The 15,990-nt window shown below is 45.8% G+C and overlaps 1 protein-coding gene and 1 long non-coding RNA gene across 5 annotated transcripts in view; one reads left to right on the forward strand and one right to left on the reverse strand.

Moving 5' to 3' along the window:
- Positions 1-6,147, forward strand: part of LOC119964564 — a 104,189-nt gene extending 98,042 nt beyond the window's left edge. Inside the window, exon 4 of the long non-coding RNA XR_005460327.1 lies at positions 6,010-6,147. This is a non-coding gene — a long non-coding RNA (uncharacterized LOC119964564). The remainder of the gene's footprint in view (positions 1-6,009) is intronic.
- The window catches only part of ipo13 (importin 13), a 215,200-nt gene that overhangs the window by 82,034 nt on the left and 117,176 nt on the right, over positions 1-15,990 (reverse strand). For all 4 annotated transcript variants that reach the window (XR_005460326.1, XM_038794211.1, XM_038794212.1 and 1 more), the window contains 3 exons: positions 10,667-10,787; positions 7,091-7,238; positions 5,545-5,726 (listed from right to left, as the gene is read on the reverse strand). Coding sequence is in view for 3 of the 4 variants with exons in the window: in XM_038794211.1 (XP_038650139.1) it covers positions 5,545-5,726; positions 7,091-7,238; positions 10,667-10,787 (451 nt within the window). In the remaining variant the exon portion in view is untranslated. The remainder of the gene's footprint in view (positions 1-5,544; positions 5,727-7,090; positions 7,239-10,666; positions 10,788-15,990) is intronic.

Raw genomic sequence — 15,990 nt, forward strand, 5'->3', positions numbered from 1 at the left:
GGTTAAGCACCATCATGTGGACATCTAAACTACATTAATATATAGCCAATAACATTAATAGCATAATATACATGTATGTGGAAATGAATACAATATAAAAAGAGTTGGAACCTACTTCACCATCTAGAAATTTTTATAACATTAAGAATTGCAATTTCTCCAAGACTTCAAGTATTTCGGCCTTATAAGGGTGATGTCAAATGAAAGGGGGGAAAAGATACATTTCCCTTGGAATGCAAATTATCTAGCCTTAAAAGAAATCTAGCACAAGTATGTTTTAATTTTCTTCTGAAAAAGGGAGTCAAACAGTAATACAGGTTTTTAAAAAACAAGTCGTGATTTCAGCACTTTAAATCCAGTTATTAAATTTGTCAGCAAAGCCGAATGTAGCATTCTACACAATTATTGAGTATATTCAAGATGGAAGTTGCTAGATTCTTAGACAATAAGGGAATCTAGGGATAAGCTGGGAAAGAACAAAGAAAAGTACAGCACATGTTCAGGCCCTTCGGCCTTCCAAGCCTGTGCCAATCATGATGCCCTAACTAAAAAAAAAACTTCTGTCCTTGCTCAGTCCGTATCCCTCTATTTCCTCCCTATTCAGTATCTGTCTAAATGCCTCTTGAATGTTGCTAATGTGCCTGCGTCCACCACATCCTCTTGCAGCGCGTACCAGGCACGAAAAACTTACCCTGCACATCTCCCTTAAACTTTCCCCTCTTACCTTGAATCTGTGCCCCCTTGTAATTGAGACTTCCACCCTTGGAAAAAGCCTCTGACTGTCCACCTGTCTCTGCCTCTCACAATTTTGTAGACCTGTATCAGGTCTCCCCTCAGCCTTCGTCTTTATAGTCTCCAGTCCTCTGGAACCTCTTCTGTGGTCAAAGAGGATGTGAAGATATCTGTTAAGGCCCCAGCTATTTCTCGCCGCGTCTTCTGCAGTAACCTGGGACAGATCTCATCCGGCCCCGGAGACTTGTCTACCCTAATGCAATTTAGGATACTCAACACTTCCACATTGGTGAATACCAATACTCCCTGGTGAATACCAATACTCCCTGGTGAATACCAATACTCCCTGGTGAATACCAATACAAAGTACTCATTAAGGATTTCATCCTGTGGTTCCAGGCATAACTTCCTTCTATTGTCGTTGAGTGGGCCTACTCTTTCTCTTGCTACCCTCTTGCTCCTAATATATGCTTAAAAGCCTTGGGATTCTCCTTGACCATGTTTGCTAAAGACATTTCATGGCCCCTTTTAGCCCTCCTAACTCCACGTTTTAGTTCCTTCCTACTTTCACTGTACACCACAAGGGCTTTGCCAGTTTTTAGATGCCCAGACCTATTGTATACTTCCTTGTCCACCATGCTTCCTAAATACTGCATTTCTATTCTTCATTTTTGTGGGGATATGCCTGTCCTGCACTTCAATCAACTGGCCTTTAAAAGCCTCCCACATGTCAGGCGTGGATTTGTCCTCAAATAGCTGCTCCCAATCCACATTCCTAGTTCCTGTCTAATTTGGATGTAATTGGCCCTCGCCAATTAAGCACCCTCACCCACGAGCCACTCGTCCTTATCCATGACTACTCAAAATCTTATGGAATTAAGGTCACTAAGCCCAAAATGCCTCCCCACTGAAACATCAATCACCTGGCCTGGCTCATTCCCCAATACCAAGTCTAGTATGGCCTCCACCCTGGTTGGATTGTCAACATACTGAATCAAAAAGCCCTCCTAGACACATCAAACAAACTGCTCACAATCCGACGCCTGGCTGTAAGGGATTCCCCGTCAATATGGGGCGGGGACCACCTTCATTGCCACCTTCAAATATCTGTGAACCTGCATGCCCAGATCTCACTGACTTTCTATATTCCAAAGAATTTTACCGTTTACGGTATATTTCCCCTCTTATGTTAAACCTACCAAAATGCATTTCCTCACATTTGTCTGGATTAAACTCCATTTGCCATTTCTCTGCCCAAGTCTCCAACCTATCTATGCCCTGCTGTATCTTCTGACAATCCTCAACACTATGTGCCACTCCACCAACCTTGGTGGCATCCGCGAACTTTCTATTCAGACCGGCTACATTTTCCTCCAAATCGTTTTAGTACCACAAACAACAGAGGACCAAGCACAGATCCCTGTGGAACACCACTAGTCACAACCTTCCATTCAGAAAAAAAACCTTTCGACTGCTACTCTTTGCCTCCTGTGACCGAGCCAGTTCTGTATCCAAGCCAGTTCTGTATCCATCTTACCACCTCACCTCTGATCCCGTGTGACTTCACCTTTTGAACCAGTCTGTCATGAGGCACCTTGTCAAAGGCTTTACTGAAGTCCATGTAAACAAAATCCACCACCTGCCCTCATCAATCATCTTTGTTACCTCGGCAAAAAACTCAATCAAGTTAGTGAGGCACGACCTCCCCTTCACAAAACCATGCTGTCTAGCGGTTATGTGTCCATTTGTTTCCAAATGGGTATAAATCCTGTCCCTGAGAATTCTCTCCAAAAATTTACCTAATACCAACGTGAGGCTCACCGGCCTATAGTCCCAGGATTATCCCTGCTAGCTTTCTTAAACAGGGGTACCACATTAGCTATTCTCCAGTCCTCTGGGATCTCACTTGCAGCCAATGAGGATACAAATATGTCAGTCAAGGCCCCAGCAATTTCCTCCCTTGCTTACCTCAGTATTCTGGGGTAAAGCCCACCCGGCCCAGGAGACTTATCTACCTTAATATCTTTTAAAAGACCCAATACCTCCTCCTTTTCGATGTTAACATGACCCAGACTGTCCACACGCCCTACCCAAGAATCATCTTCCACAAAGTCCCTTTATTTAGTGAGCACCGATGCAAAGTATTCATTTAGTGCCTCGCCTATTTCCTCTGGCTCAACACATAGATTCCCACCACTGTCCTTAAGTGGTCCAATCCTTTCCCTGGCCACCCTCTTGCTTTTTACATTTGAATAAAAAGCTTTAGGATTCACATGACCCCTCCTAGCTCTCCTAATTTCCCGCTTCAGTACCTTTCTACTTCCTTTACACACCTCAAGGCTTTTGACTGTGCCCACCCTTCTAGACCACAAGTTCCCTTTTTCTTTTTGACGAGGTTCACAATATCCCTCATTATCCAAGGCTCCCTAAACTTCCCATACTTATCCTTCATTCTCTCAGGAACGTGACTTTCCTGAAACCTAATCAACTGTTGCTTGAAAGTGTCCCACATGTCTGATGTTGATTTACTATCCAACAGCCTCACCAAATCCAAATTCTTTAATTCCTGTCTGTCTAATGTTATCATAATTTGCCTTTCCCCAGTTTAGCACCTTAGCGCGAGGGTTACCCTCATCCCTGTCCAAAAGTACCCTAAAACTTACGGAATGTGGTCACTACTCCCAAAATGTTTCCCTCCTGAAACCTCAACCACCTGTCAAGGCTCATTCCCGAATACCATATCCAATACTATCCCTTCCCTAGTTGGACTATCTAGATATTGCATCAAGACAACTACCTGGATACACCTTACAACCTCTGCCCCATCCAAACCCCTAGCACTAAATGAGTCCCAGTCAATATACGGAAAATTAAAATCCCCTACCACAAAACCCTGTTGCTTTTGCACCTATCCAAAATTCGCTCTACCTATCTGCTCCTCTATCTCTTGCTGGCAGTTGGGGGACCTGTAATAAACGCCCAACATTGTGATTACTCCCTTCCTGTTCCTGAGCTCTACAGATTGCCTCATTGTATGAGCCCTCCAAGGTTATAATATTCTCCTTAACCAGTAATGCTACTCCCCCACCCCTTTTACATCCCCCACTATCTCTCCTGAAGCATCTGTATCCTCCAACGTTCAGCTGCCAACCCTGCCCTTCCTTTAACCATGTTTCTGTGATAGCCACAACATCATAATTCCAAGTACTAACAAGTGCTCAAAGTTCATCTTCCTTACCCGCTATACTTCTGGCGTTGAAACAAATACGCTTCAAACCACTGCGCTCAAGCAGACAGGATGATGTTGTTCTCCTATTTTTTATTCTCTATTTCCCCTTCAGTTATTACACCTTCTAAGCTAACGCTCTGGTTCTCTTTCCCCCCCCCCCCCCCCCCCGCCGCCATACTAGTTTAAATCCTCCCAAGTGACTCGAGCAAACCTCCCAGCCAGGGTATTGGTGCCTCTCCAGTTTAGATGCAACCCGTCCTTGTACAGGTCGCACCTGCCCCGGAAGAGATCCCAGTGGTCCAGAAATCTGAAACCCTCCCTTCTACACCACCAGTTTAGCCACGTATTTAGCTGCACTATCCTCCTATTTCTAGCCTCACTGGCACGTGGCACAGGGAGGAATCCTGAGATTACAACCCTAGAGGTCCTGCTTTTTAGCTTATTGGCCAACTCCCTGAACTTCTTCTGCAGGACCTCATCACTCTTCCTGCCTATGACTTTAGTACCTAGGTGTACTACGATCTCTGGCTGTTCACCCTCTCCCTTCAGGATGTCCCATGTTCATTCAGAGATATCCTTGACCCTAGCACCAGGGAGGCAACATACCATCCTGGAGTCTTTTTCACGTCCACAGAAGCACCTTTCTGTGCCCCTTACTATAGAATTCCCTATAACTATCGCTCTCCTGCACTTTGCCCTCCCCTGCAGAGTGCAAGTGGCTTGGCATAGACAGAGCTACACAATCTTACAATCCACCTAACGTGCACATCTTTGGACTGTGGGAGGAAACCATGCATACACGGGGAGAATGTGCAAACTCCACAGTCACACATGGTCAGAATCGAACCCAGGTCCCTGGCACCATGAGGCAGCAGTGCTAACCGCTGTGCCATAGTGCTGCCCATTTCTTGAAAAATAATTGTGAAATCAAGTTTCCATTTACCTACATTAATGCAACTCGGTGCTTGACTGAAATCAAAGTCCACCAGAAAGACTGATTCCTATTCTGACAGCCAGATATTTTCACTCTATAACTCACCTTATTATAAATATAATTATGCAACTGATGCATTGATATCATTGGCTATTGTCTCAATAAACAAAGCTAAGGCATTAGACTGGAGGGAAAAAAATAACATTGGCATCTCTAATTACTGACCTTTCATCAGGAAATGAGAGATTACCTTGATGTATTATTAAGAAAAATAACTCTCCAATCATTTTGTCAGTAGAGAGAGATTCCAAAACAAGAGGGCTGAATTTATATTGTCTGCACCTCACCCTGGCTAGAAGGTTAGATAGGGGAAACCCAAACAAGGGAAGCACCAGCATGGCTACTACTGCACTCGGAGCTCAAGGGAGGTATTCAGCGATGGATCGGACTTTTGTTTTTAATATAAAGGTCTATTGGGGTTGGGAAGGATGTTTGGCAAGGGGGGTTGGATGGGAGAGGCCATGGGAGACCAATACCTCTAATTTTAAAGTTATATAACAAGAACTTTAAATTCAATTTTCTAAATGTAAACAAATGCAGTTACTAACTGCTGCAAAAAAGAGCTATTTTAAATCTTTATGATAAGTACCTGAGAAACAGCCACAATATTAGCGGCATAGGGAGGTAGGTCATACTTGCATTCTCTACAAATCTTCTTCAGTGTGGAAACACTGGATATGGAAAGTTCTGGGTTGCCCAAAGCATGCAACACTAATGGCAATACACTATTAATCATCACTGGGTGATCAGCCAGCCATTCAGCTAATGCACCTGCAAACAAGATTAGAAATAAGTTTAAAGGTTATTGCCATCAACCTGTGACTATGAAATTGCACACAAATTGTCATTTCAACAGAGCAGTTAGCACATGAATACTGATTTCTAGACCCCAAGCAGGAAAAGGGGTACAAGGAAGCAATTATAAAATTGTGATTTTAATCTGGAAAGATCAAAACTACATGGTCACGGTCCAAATGGAGATCACTCAACCTGACAGTAGTCACAATGTCCATTCTAACTTTAATAACTAGATATTGTCATGTTTATTCCACAGATAAATTCCGCGCACAACATGCAGTTTTCCAAACAAAAAAAGGGACAAGCAAACTTCTTCACAAGACAATGAGGAACTACCAGGATGGTTTACCATATCAAAGTGTGAATACATTTTCAAATTAGAATGGTGCATCTGTCAGGGTCAAAAAAGTTTGTAAAGCAGTTTTGATTCACGTTGAACAGGAATTCATCATCAGTCTCAGTTCCAGAGAATCACAAATATTAACCAAAACTCACGACTGCCCATATCTGCTACTGCAGTCTTAAGTGATAAAGTTGAGCAAAATCATTAGGCACATCTTACCTCACTCATTCACAAATACCCAAATTTCCAACCAAAATAATATTCAACAACAACTTAAATTCTAAAGATCTTCCACCTAATCCCTCATCTGGAAATCCATTCTACGAGTTGAACATTCTTCTATGAAGAATTTCCTGATATCTTTGCTAAACTTATATTTTTATTAGTTTCTTCTAATGGCTTCTTGTCCTATGGATTTGAGTTTGTTTGAACCATTGTTAAAAATCTACTCTTTCTAGACTATTTGCATCTCAAACCTTTTTCTTTCAGGGGTGTAAAGTCAAAGTTTCTTCAACTATTCCTCACAACTTATCCCTCTGATTCCAAGAATTAATCACAGCACTGTGAACAGATTCTAGAGCCTATTCCTCATGAGTCTCGCTGAGTTGAACTGGGCATAGTACTTAGGTGAATTCTGAGGCGAGTGCTAGTCAGTTTGAGCTCGACTTCCTTCAATCTGTACTCTGGGGTTTTGGTTTTATAGTTAACCACTCTATGAACACTGCTCAACAGTGATTACTCATGTTGAAAATGTAGTTATGATCACTAAATTTCATCCTCAGCTATTTATTGAGCATCAATCTTGTCTCAATAATAGCTCTCTCTTCCGAGACAGAAGGTTCAAATTCTACTTCATAATCCATTTGGACACTTCCATGCACAATTGAGGAAGTGCTGTACTGTCAGAGGGTTCAGCTTACTTCTTTGGACACAACTCCCTATGAAGAATACCTATCTCACTGGAAAAGGTCTTTATCAAAGCAAAGTCATTTACCTATAGTAAACATCACAGTGTCAGCTAGCTGCACATTGCTGATATTTATCCTTGGGATAAGTCCAATCAAGCCTGGAATAACATCGGAATAGTTGACATCATTGGTTTCTGCAATAGATTGAAACCCATACAAACAGGCTTCAATGTGCTAAAGGAGAAAGAGAGAAAAAGTTACACAATGCAACAAAACTAGTATTTGCCAAATGGGTTTAAAAAAAAAACTAGCAATGCCCATTAAACCAATATTTTGAATGAAAACATTTTAAAAATGCACCCTTAATTTCAAACTCATAAAACAGTGAATGGCTATCAACTTTACACTGTCAGCACAGAGTTATTTGGCTGAGTTCAATCTGCATTTGCCATTTTGAGGAATTAGTGGGTCAGTAGAATTGCAGAAGGATTTTTAAGCTGATGCTATATTTTGTGTGAAAACCAGATCAGCCTTTCAAGTTTTAGTTTCAAAGTATCAAATTCTTTTAAATTTCCAGATATTCAAACAAATGTTATGTTGAGAAGATTTCATCTGATACCATCATTGCACTGAAATAGGAGAACATTGTCATACTTTAAGTAGCTGGCTTAAATGGGAGGGTACAAAATCATATGTCCATATATTTTAAAGCTGGAATAATAAAATCAATCAATCACATTGTGCAGAATGATGAGTGGCAATCTGTAATTACTGCTGCACAAGGTCTGACCAACTAAGTTAAAACACAGCACTACATGTGTGCTGACTGTTTTCTTCATTACAACACTGATTGCACTTTTAAAGTACTTAGGAAATCTCAGAGCAATTTAGAAGGAATGAAGATCATAAAAAACTATCGAAAAGCAAGTATTTATTTTTTAAACAGCGTAAGTGATATGGTATTGACAGAGCTACACAATCCTACTACCAAGGGATCACATCCAGTAACAAATGGAAATGAATAATTAAATGGGAGGATGGTCTACGAACATCCCCATGCTCTATGATGGCAGAGGCCAGTACACACGCTCAGAAAGCAAGGCTGGAGCATTTGCAAACACCTTTATCCAGAAAAGTCGAGTAATGATCCTTTCTCTGCCTCCTCCAGAGATCCCCACCATCACAAAAATCACCTTTCAATCAATTAGATTCTTTTTGTGGTCTGAAGTGAAATAGCCGAGTGTGTGGAACAATGTGAAGTCTACAGGCCCCAACAATGCCCCAGCTGTAATGCTGAAGATCTTGATGACAGTCATTTCAGCCTCATTGCAAGAGTTCTTCAGGACAACGCCCTCCGCTCAACTAGCCTTATTAATGACCTACCCTTTACCATGAAGACAGATGCGAGGCTATTGAGGATTGCAGCGTTCAGCTCTATTCACAAGTTTCTTAAAGCAGCTCATGCTCACATACTGTGAATCCTGTACAATGCCTGGTCTTGCCTTGCAAGGGAAAGTAAAAATCATGTTGCACATGTCCAAAGATGTGCAGGTTAGGTGGGGTAGTGGGCCTAGCTAGGTTACTCTTTCAGGGAGATGCTGCAGAATCAATGGGCCGAATAGCCTCCTTCTGCACTGTAGAGATTCCATGATGTGTCAAGCAATGACAAATTCCAACAAGAGAAAGCATAAGCACTTCTTCTCGACAGTTAATTGCATTACCTTCGCCGACTCCAACCACATTCCCCTCCCACACCCCACCCCATCAATTTCCTGGGAGTCATCATTGACTTGAAACTTAACTGGACCAGGTACATAATGTCATTGCTACCGGAGAAGTTCAGAGGCTGAGTATTCTATGGCGAGTTTCTTTATGGACTTTGCAAAGCTTCTGTGGGCAGCACGGTAGCACAAGTGGCTTCACAGCGCCAGGGTCCCAGTTTCGATTCCCCGCTGAGTCACTGTCTGTGCGGAGTCTTCACATTCTCCCCGTTTCTGCGTGGGTTTCCTCTGGGCGCTCCAGTTTCCTCCCACAGTCCAAAGACGTGCAGGTTAGGTGGATTGGCCATGCTAAATTGCCCTTAGTGTCCAAAAAGGTTAGGAGAGGTTATTGGGTTACAGGGATAGGGTGGGAGTGAGGGCTTAAGTGGGTCGATGCAGACTCAATGGGCCAAATGGCCTCCTTCTCCTTCTATGTTCTCTACCATCTACGTGGCACAAGTCAAGAACGTGATGGAATATCCATCATTTCCTTGGGCGGATAAAACTTCAACAATTAAGCTCAGCATTCCCTGAAGTCATCATCCAGGATAAATAGTCTGCTTGATGGGTATCCCAGCCATTGGTTTAATCATTCAATTCCACCCCACAGCACACAGAACATGTGCTATATACAGGATGCAGCAACAATGCTTCTTCAGCAGCACCTCCCAAATCTGTTAGCATCTAGAAATTCAGGGCAGCAGCTGCATTCAAATATCAGCACCCCTCACATCTTGAACATACATTGCCATTTCTTCATTATCACTGGGGCTAATGGTAGCGAATGGTACACAGAGTATCAGCACAAGGATTGCAATGCGTCAGGAAGAAGTCCCACCACTGCCTCAAGGGCAACTAGGGGTGGGCAATAAATGCCTACCTTGGCAGCAACTTCCATATCCAAAGAATTAATAAAAAAATAATAGTCAAATTAAGTTAACAACACCTGACAGTCTATTTTTATAGTCAGTCACTGAAGTGATAACTCAGTCCTTTACGTGCAAGTGAGTCTCATCAGACTTGGTGCCATTCATCATAGAATCACAGACTTTACTGCACAGGAGATCAAGACTGGTAAAAATAGCACTGTGGATTAGACTAGAGCTGCTCCGAAACTCTCATTAATTTTTGTTGCCACAGATTTGATGCAAAGACAGTTTCACTTTTTGCTTTTAAAACAAGAATCAAGCAAGTAAATTACTTAGACAGGCAAAATTTCAAATTAAGACGATTGGATATATGATACTTATTAAAAACACAGATTTTATACAAAAGGATAGATTTTTGGTAACAGCGTTTTAAAATGGTTAATTTTGCTTTAAAAAAAATTTTTTTAAACGTTGCTCCAAAATAAATGCCATTTCAAATGATTGTGAATGCTGCAATAGAAAACATGAGATACCACAAGATATAGGAGCAGAATTAGGCCATTTGGTCCATTGGGTTTCTCTGCCATTCGATCATGGCTGATATGTTCCTCATCCACATTCTCCTGCCTTTTCTCCATAACCCCTGATCCCCTTATTACTCAAGGACACCAGATATGTGCTTGTGATGCTGTTATCTACAGGGCTACAGACCAAGAACTGGGAGGTGGAATTAGACAAAATATTTATTTCTTAGAACATAACTAGGAACAGGAGTAAGCAATTTAGCCTCTCGAGCATGCTCTAGCGTACGGATACAACTCTATGCTTATAACTCCTCAAATATAGACAGCATATTTCTTAAGTGATTTATAGAATAGTCATCAGAATAGCATCTTAGCTGGATGGTGTTTATTCTGAACTCCAAATACAAATATACAACACTCTTGTAAAATTACGCATACATTTATAATTAATTGACCATAAATATTTTACCTAAACTCTCAGCACAATAGTGCAACAATGTAGTACTCACCTGCCATGAGGTTGGTTGCTCAGTGTTAGTTAAAAGTCTTCCTAGTTTGTCGTACAGGTTACTTAACAATTCAGCTCCCAGCATCTCATATACATACATCAAAGTATCAGAAATATCAACCCTACCAAGGAAAAATACATTTATTTGAAATACACATTAAAGCAAAACTATAACATGCTTGCAACCGAATAAACATTATAAACAGCTGAAAATCCCATTTATGATTTTAAACAATTAGAATTATTTTACTGTTCAAATTAAGTTGAACAGATGTCAATTATCTAGTACTACTTGCAAGGTATATACAGAGTCAAACATACTCATTTCAAGTTCTTCACTAACCCATACAAAGCTATAAGCATAAGTGTATGAAATTTAAGAGCAGTTTGATAGAAGAACACAAGAAATAGGAGCAAAAGTAGGCGAAACAGTTCCTCGAGCCTACTTCGTCATTCAATAAGATCCTGGTTTGATCTCCCACCTCAAACTCCTTTCTCACCGAATTTCGATATCCATTGATTTATTTAACATCCAAAAATCTAACATCACTCTCCATCTTGGAAATACTCTTTACTGAGCAATTACCACACTCTAGGAAAATTCCAGATCCAAAATTCTTGAGTGAAAAATTCTCTCATCTCAGTCTTACATGGTCAACTGCTCCGACACCCCAGTTATACTAAGAATATGACGACAGTTCGTGGACTTTCCAAACATAAGAAACAGCTTCCCAGAATTTGAATCCTGTCAAGTTTCTGAGAATTGTACGCATTTCAAGGGGATCACAACATCCCTTTACACGCCAGAGAACAAATCCACCCATTCTGCTTAAATCACTCCTCAGAACACAGCTCTCATCCCAGGAAGCAGAATCCCTGATGTGATCTATTTTGACAGACTCTAAGTTTGCAATCAGGATTAACTCAATAAGCATTAAATCATTTTACCACACGTTAACGTAGAGAATAGAAATTTATTCATGAGACTTCCGGTTGCGGCTATGACCAGCTAAGTCGCACGTTTGGCTGCTCCTGCTACAAAGGTGTTTTCGGGCCGATTGGAGGGCCCCAACGGCGCTGTAAGGACAAATCCCGGTGGGGGAAGGCTCCCTGAAGAGAACCAGACCAACTTTATGGTCGGTACCCGGAGTGGGGTGGTAAAGAAAGCAACAGCAGCTCCCAAAAAAAAGCGGGGGAAGAAGACCAAAATGGCGGCCGGTGGAGCACCCGAGGAATGGAGGAAATGGGCGGAGGAGCAGCAGGCCGCTCTCCTGCGCTTCTTTACGGAGCTGAAAATGGAGCTCTTGGAGTCAATGAATGCGACGACCACCAGGCTGATGGGAGCCCAGGCGACCCAAGAGGCGTCGATTCGGGAGCTGCAACAGGAGATGACTGTGAGGGAGGAGGAGGCCACGGTCCTCGTGGGAAAGGTAGAGGTGCACGAGGCACTCCACCTGAAATGGCAGAGCCGTTTTGAGGAGCTGGATACCCGAATGAGGCGGAAGAACCTGAGGATCTTGGGCCTGGCAGAAGGCCTGGAGGGGTCAGACCTCCCGGGATATGTAGCAGAAATGCTGAGCTCCCTGATGGGGGCAGGGGCCGTCCCTTCGCCCCTGGAGCTGGAAGAGGCCTACAGGGTCATGGCTAGGAGGCCAAGAGCAAATGAGCCCCCGAGGGCGGTGCTGGTGCGGTTCCAGCGACTCAGCGACCGTGAGAGAGTGCTGGAGTGGGCCAAGAGGGAAAGGAGCAGCAAGTGGGAGAATTCGACGGTGAGGGTCTACCAGGACTGAAGTGCGGAGGTGGCAAAGCGGCGGGCCCGGTACAACCGGACGAAGGCGGTGCTACATGCAAAACGGATCAGGTTCGGAATGCTGCAGCCAGCGCGCTTGTGGGTCACCTACAGGAACCAACACCACTATTTTGAGTCCCCAGAGGAGGCGTGGGCCTTTGTACAGGAAGAGAAACTGGACTCGAATTAGACCCAGGGGATACTTGGCGGCCGTAGCCGCTCGGGTACTTTCAGCTGAATTCTTTGTTTGGATTTTGAACTCTTGCTGTGGTTTTTCTTCTGATGTTTTTTCCCCCTTTGCCAACTTCCCTTAGTTATTGTTATTGTGGTTATTCATGGTTATTTATGGTTATTTATGCTGTTTGGTAGAGGGCGACTGTTAAGTACATTGTTATTTGTTATTTATCTGTTATTTATAATGTTAAGTTGGGGAGGTGGGACGGGGGGGAGAGCAGATCGGGGATTTGGGCTCCTAGGGGGGGTTCTTTTACAGGCATGGACGGGGACGGGGGTGGAACTGAAGATGGCGGGGTGGGGTGTGGCAGGGCGAAAGCGCGGGCTTTCCTCTGTTTTCCCGCGCGCGGGGCAGAGGAGGGGGGAGGGGAGGAGTGCGGGGCGTGGCTAGCAATGGCGACCTTTCCCGCGCTGGAGCGGGGCCAGGGAGGAGTGGCAAGGGGGGGGGAGGCCCCCCCCGAGCCGGGGGGAGTCGGAGTGGGGCAGGAGCAGCCGGGTCAGCGTGAACCAGCTGACTTACGGGAGTACGATGGAGGGTACATCGCGGCTAGGAGGGGTCCTAGCCTGGGGGGGGGGGGGGGAGGGGGGTTAGGGAGGGACACCGGGTTGCTGCTGAAAAGACCAGAAACGGGAAGTGGAGGACTGGAGAGGTGGGGGGAGGGGGACATCGCCATGGGGAGCGGGTCAGAAGGGGAGGGTCGACCCGGGGCGAGCAGGGAACAGGACATGGCTAATCGGCAGGGGAAGGGGGCGGGTCGTCCCGCGACCCGGCTGATCACTTGGAACGTGAGGGGGTTGAATGGGCCGGTCAAGAGATCAAGGGTATTCTCACACCTGAAGGGACTGAAGGCTGATGTAGCAATGTTACAGGAGACCCATTTGAAGGTAGTGGACCAGGTTCGCCTGAGAAGGGGGTGGGTGGGACAGGTGTTCCACTCTGGATTGGACGCAAAGAACCGGGGGGTGGCGATTCTGGTGGGAAAGAGGGTGTCGTTCGTGGCGGAGGAGGTGGTGGCGGATAAGGAGGGTAGGTATGTGATGGTGAAGGGTAAGCTGCAGGGGGAGAAAGTGGTGATGGTCAACGTATATGCCCCGAACTGGGATGACGCGGGTTTTATGAGGCGCCTATTGGGCCTCATTCCGGGACTGGAGGCAGGGGGCTTGATCATGGGGGGGGACTTTAACACAGTGCTGGACCCCGGGCTAGACAGATCGAGCGCAAGGACCAATAGGAGGCCGGCAGCGGCAGAAGTGCTGAGGGGGTACATGGAGCAGATGGGAGGAGTAGACCCATGGAGGTTTGGTAGGCCGAGGGCGAGGGAGTATTCCTTTTTCTCCCACGTCCATAGAGTGTACTCCAGAATCGATTTCTTCGTGTTGAGCAGGGGGCTGATCCCGAGGGTACGGGAAGCTGAGTACTCGGCCATTGCGATCTCTGATCATGCACCGCATTGGGTGGATGTGGAAATGGGGGAGGCGCGGGACCAGCGCCCGCTGTGGCGGCTGGATGTGGGGCTGTTAGCGGACGACGAGGTGTGTAAAAGGGTCCGGAAGAGCATTGAGAGCTATCTGGACTTGAATGACACGGGTGAGGTGCAGGTGGGGATGGTCTGGGAGGCCCTGAAGGCAGTGATCAGGGGAGAGCTGATCTCCATAAGGGCGCATAGAGAAAGAAAGGAGAGGCAGGAGAGGGAGAGGCTGGTGGGGGAGCTATTGGAAGTGGATAGGAGATATGCGGAGGCACCAGAGGAGGGGCTGCTGGAAGAACGGCGCAGCCTGCAGGTCAAGTTCGACCTGCTGACCACCAGGAAGGCAGAGACGCAGTGGAGAAGGGCACAGGGCGCGGTCTATGAGTATGGGGAAAAGGCGAGCAGGATGCTGGCACACCAGCTTCGCAAACGAGATGCGGCTAGGGAGATTGGGGGAGTGAAGGAGAGGGGCGGGAAGGTAGTGCAGAAGGGGCAAGAAGTGAACGGGGTCTTCAGGGATTTTTACAAGGAGTTGTATCGGTCTGAGCCGCCGACAAGGAGAGGGGGAATGGAGGACTTCCTAAACAAATTGAGGTTCCCAAGGGTCCAGGAGGGGCTGGTAGAAGGGCTGGGGGCGCCAATAGGGCTAGAGGAGCTAGTCAAGGGAATAGGTCAGATGCAAGCGGGGAAGGCGCCGGGGCCAGATGGGTTCCCGGTGGAATTCTATAAGAAAAATGTGACTTGGTGGGACCGGTACTGGTACGAGCCTTTAATGAGGCGCGAGAGGGGGGGGTTCTGCCCCCGACAATGTCGCAGGCTCTGATCTCCCTGATATTGAAGCGGGATAAAGACCCCGTGCAGTGCGGGTCCTACAGGCCTATCTCGCTTCTGAACGTGGATGCCAAGTTGCTGGCAAAGATCCTGGCAGCTAGAATAGAGGATTGTGTGCCAGGGGTAATCCATGAGGACCAGACGGGGTTCGTGAAGGGGCGGCAGCTCAACACGAACGTGCGGAGATTGCTGAATGTAATTATGATGCCGGCAGTGGAGGGGGAGGCTGAGATAGTGGTAGCGCTGGACGCGGAGAAGGCATTCGATAGGGTGGAGTGGGAGTACCTGTGGGAGACGTTGAAACGGTTTGGGTTTGGGGAAGGGTTTATTAAGTGGGTGAAGTTGCTCTACTCGGCCCCGACGGCGAGTGTAGTGACAAACGGGAGGAGGTCGGAGTATTTCGGGCTCCACCGAGGGACCAGGCAGGGATGTCCCCTATCCCCCCTACTTTTCGCACTGGCGATTGAACCGTTGGCGATGACACTGAGGGGTTCAGGGGGGTGGAGAGGACTGACTAGGGGAGGGGAGGAACATCGAGTATCGCTGTATGCGGATGATCTACTGCTGTACGTGGCAGACCCAGAAGGGGGAATGCCGGAGATAATGGAACTATTAGCAGAGTTTGGGGACTTTTCGGGGTACAAATTAAATTTGGGCAAAAGCGAGGTTTTTGTGATACACCCGGGGGACCAGGGAGAGGGTATTGGGAGACTCCCCTTCAAGCGAGCAGGAAAGAGCTTTAGGTACTTAGGGGTGCAGGTGGCAAGGAACTGGGGGACCCTCCACAAGTTGAACTTTTCCAGGTTGGTGGAACAGATGGAGGAGGAGTTTAAGAGGTGGGACATGGTACCGTTGTCGCTGGCGGGGAGGGTGCAGTCAATCAAAATGACGGTCCTCCCAAGGTTCTTGTTTTTATTTCAGTGCTTGCCCATCTTCCTCCCTAGGGCCTTCTTCAAAAAGGTGACGAGTAGCATCATGAGCTACGTGTGGGCACATGGCACC

The sequence above is a fragment of the Scyliorhinus canicula genome, chromosome 4 (genome assembly GCF_902713615.1).
Source record: "Scyliorhinus canicula chromosome 4, sScyCan1.1, whole genome shotgun sequence".
Classification (NCBI taxonomy): domain Eukaryota; kingdom Metazoa; phylum Chordata; class Chondrichthyes; order Carcharhiniformes; family Scyliorhinidae; genus Scyliorhinus; species Scyliorhinus canicula.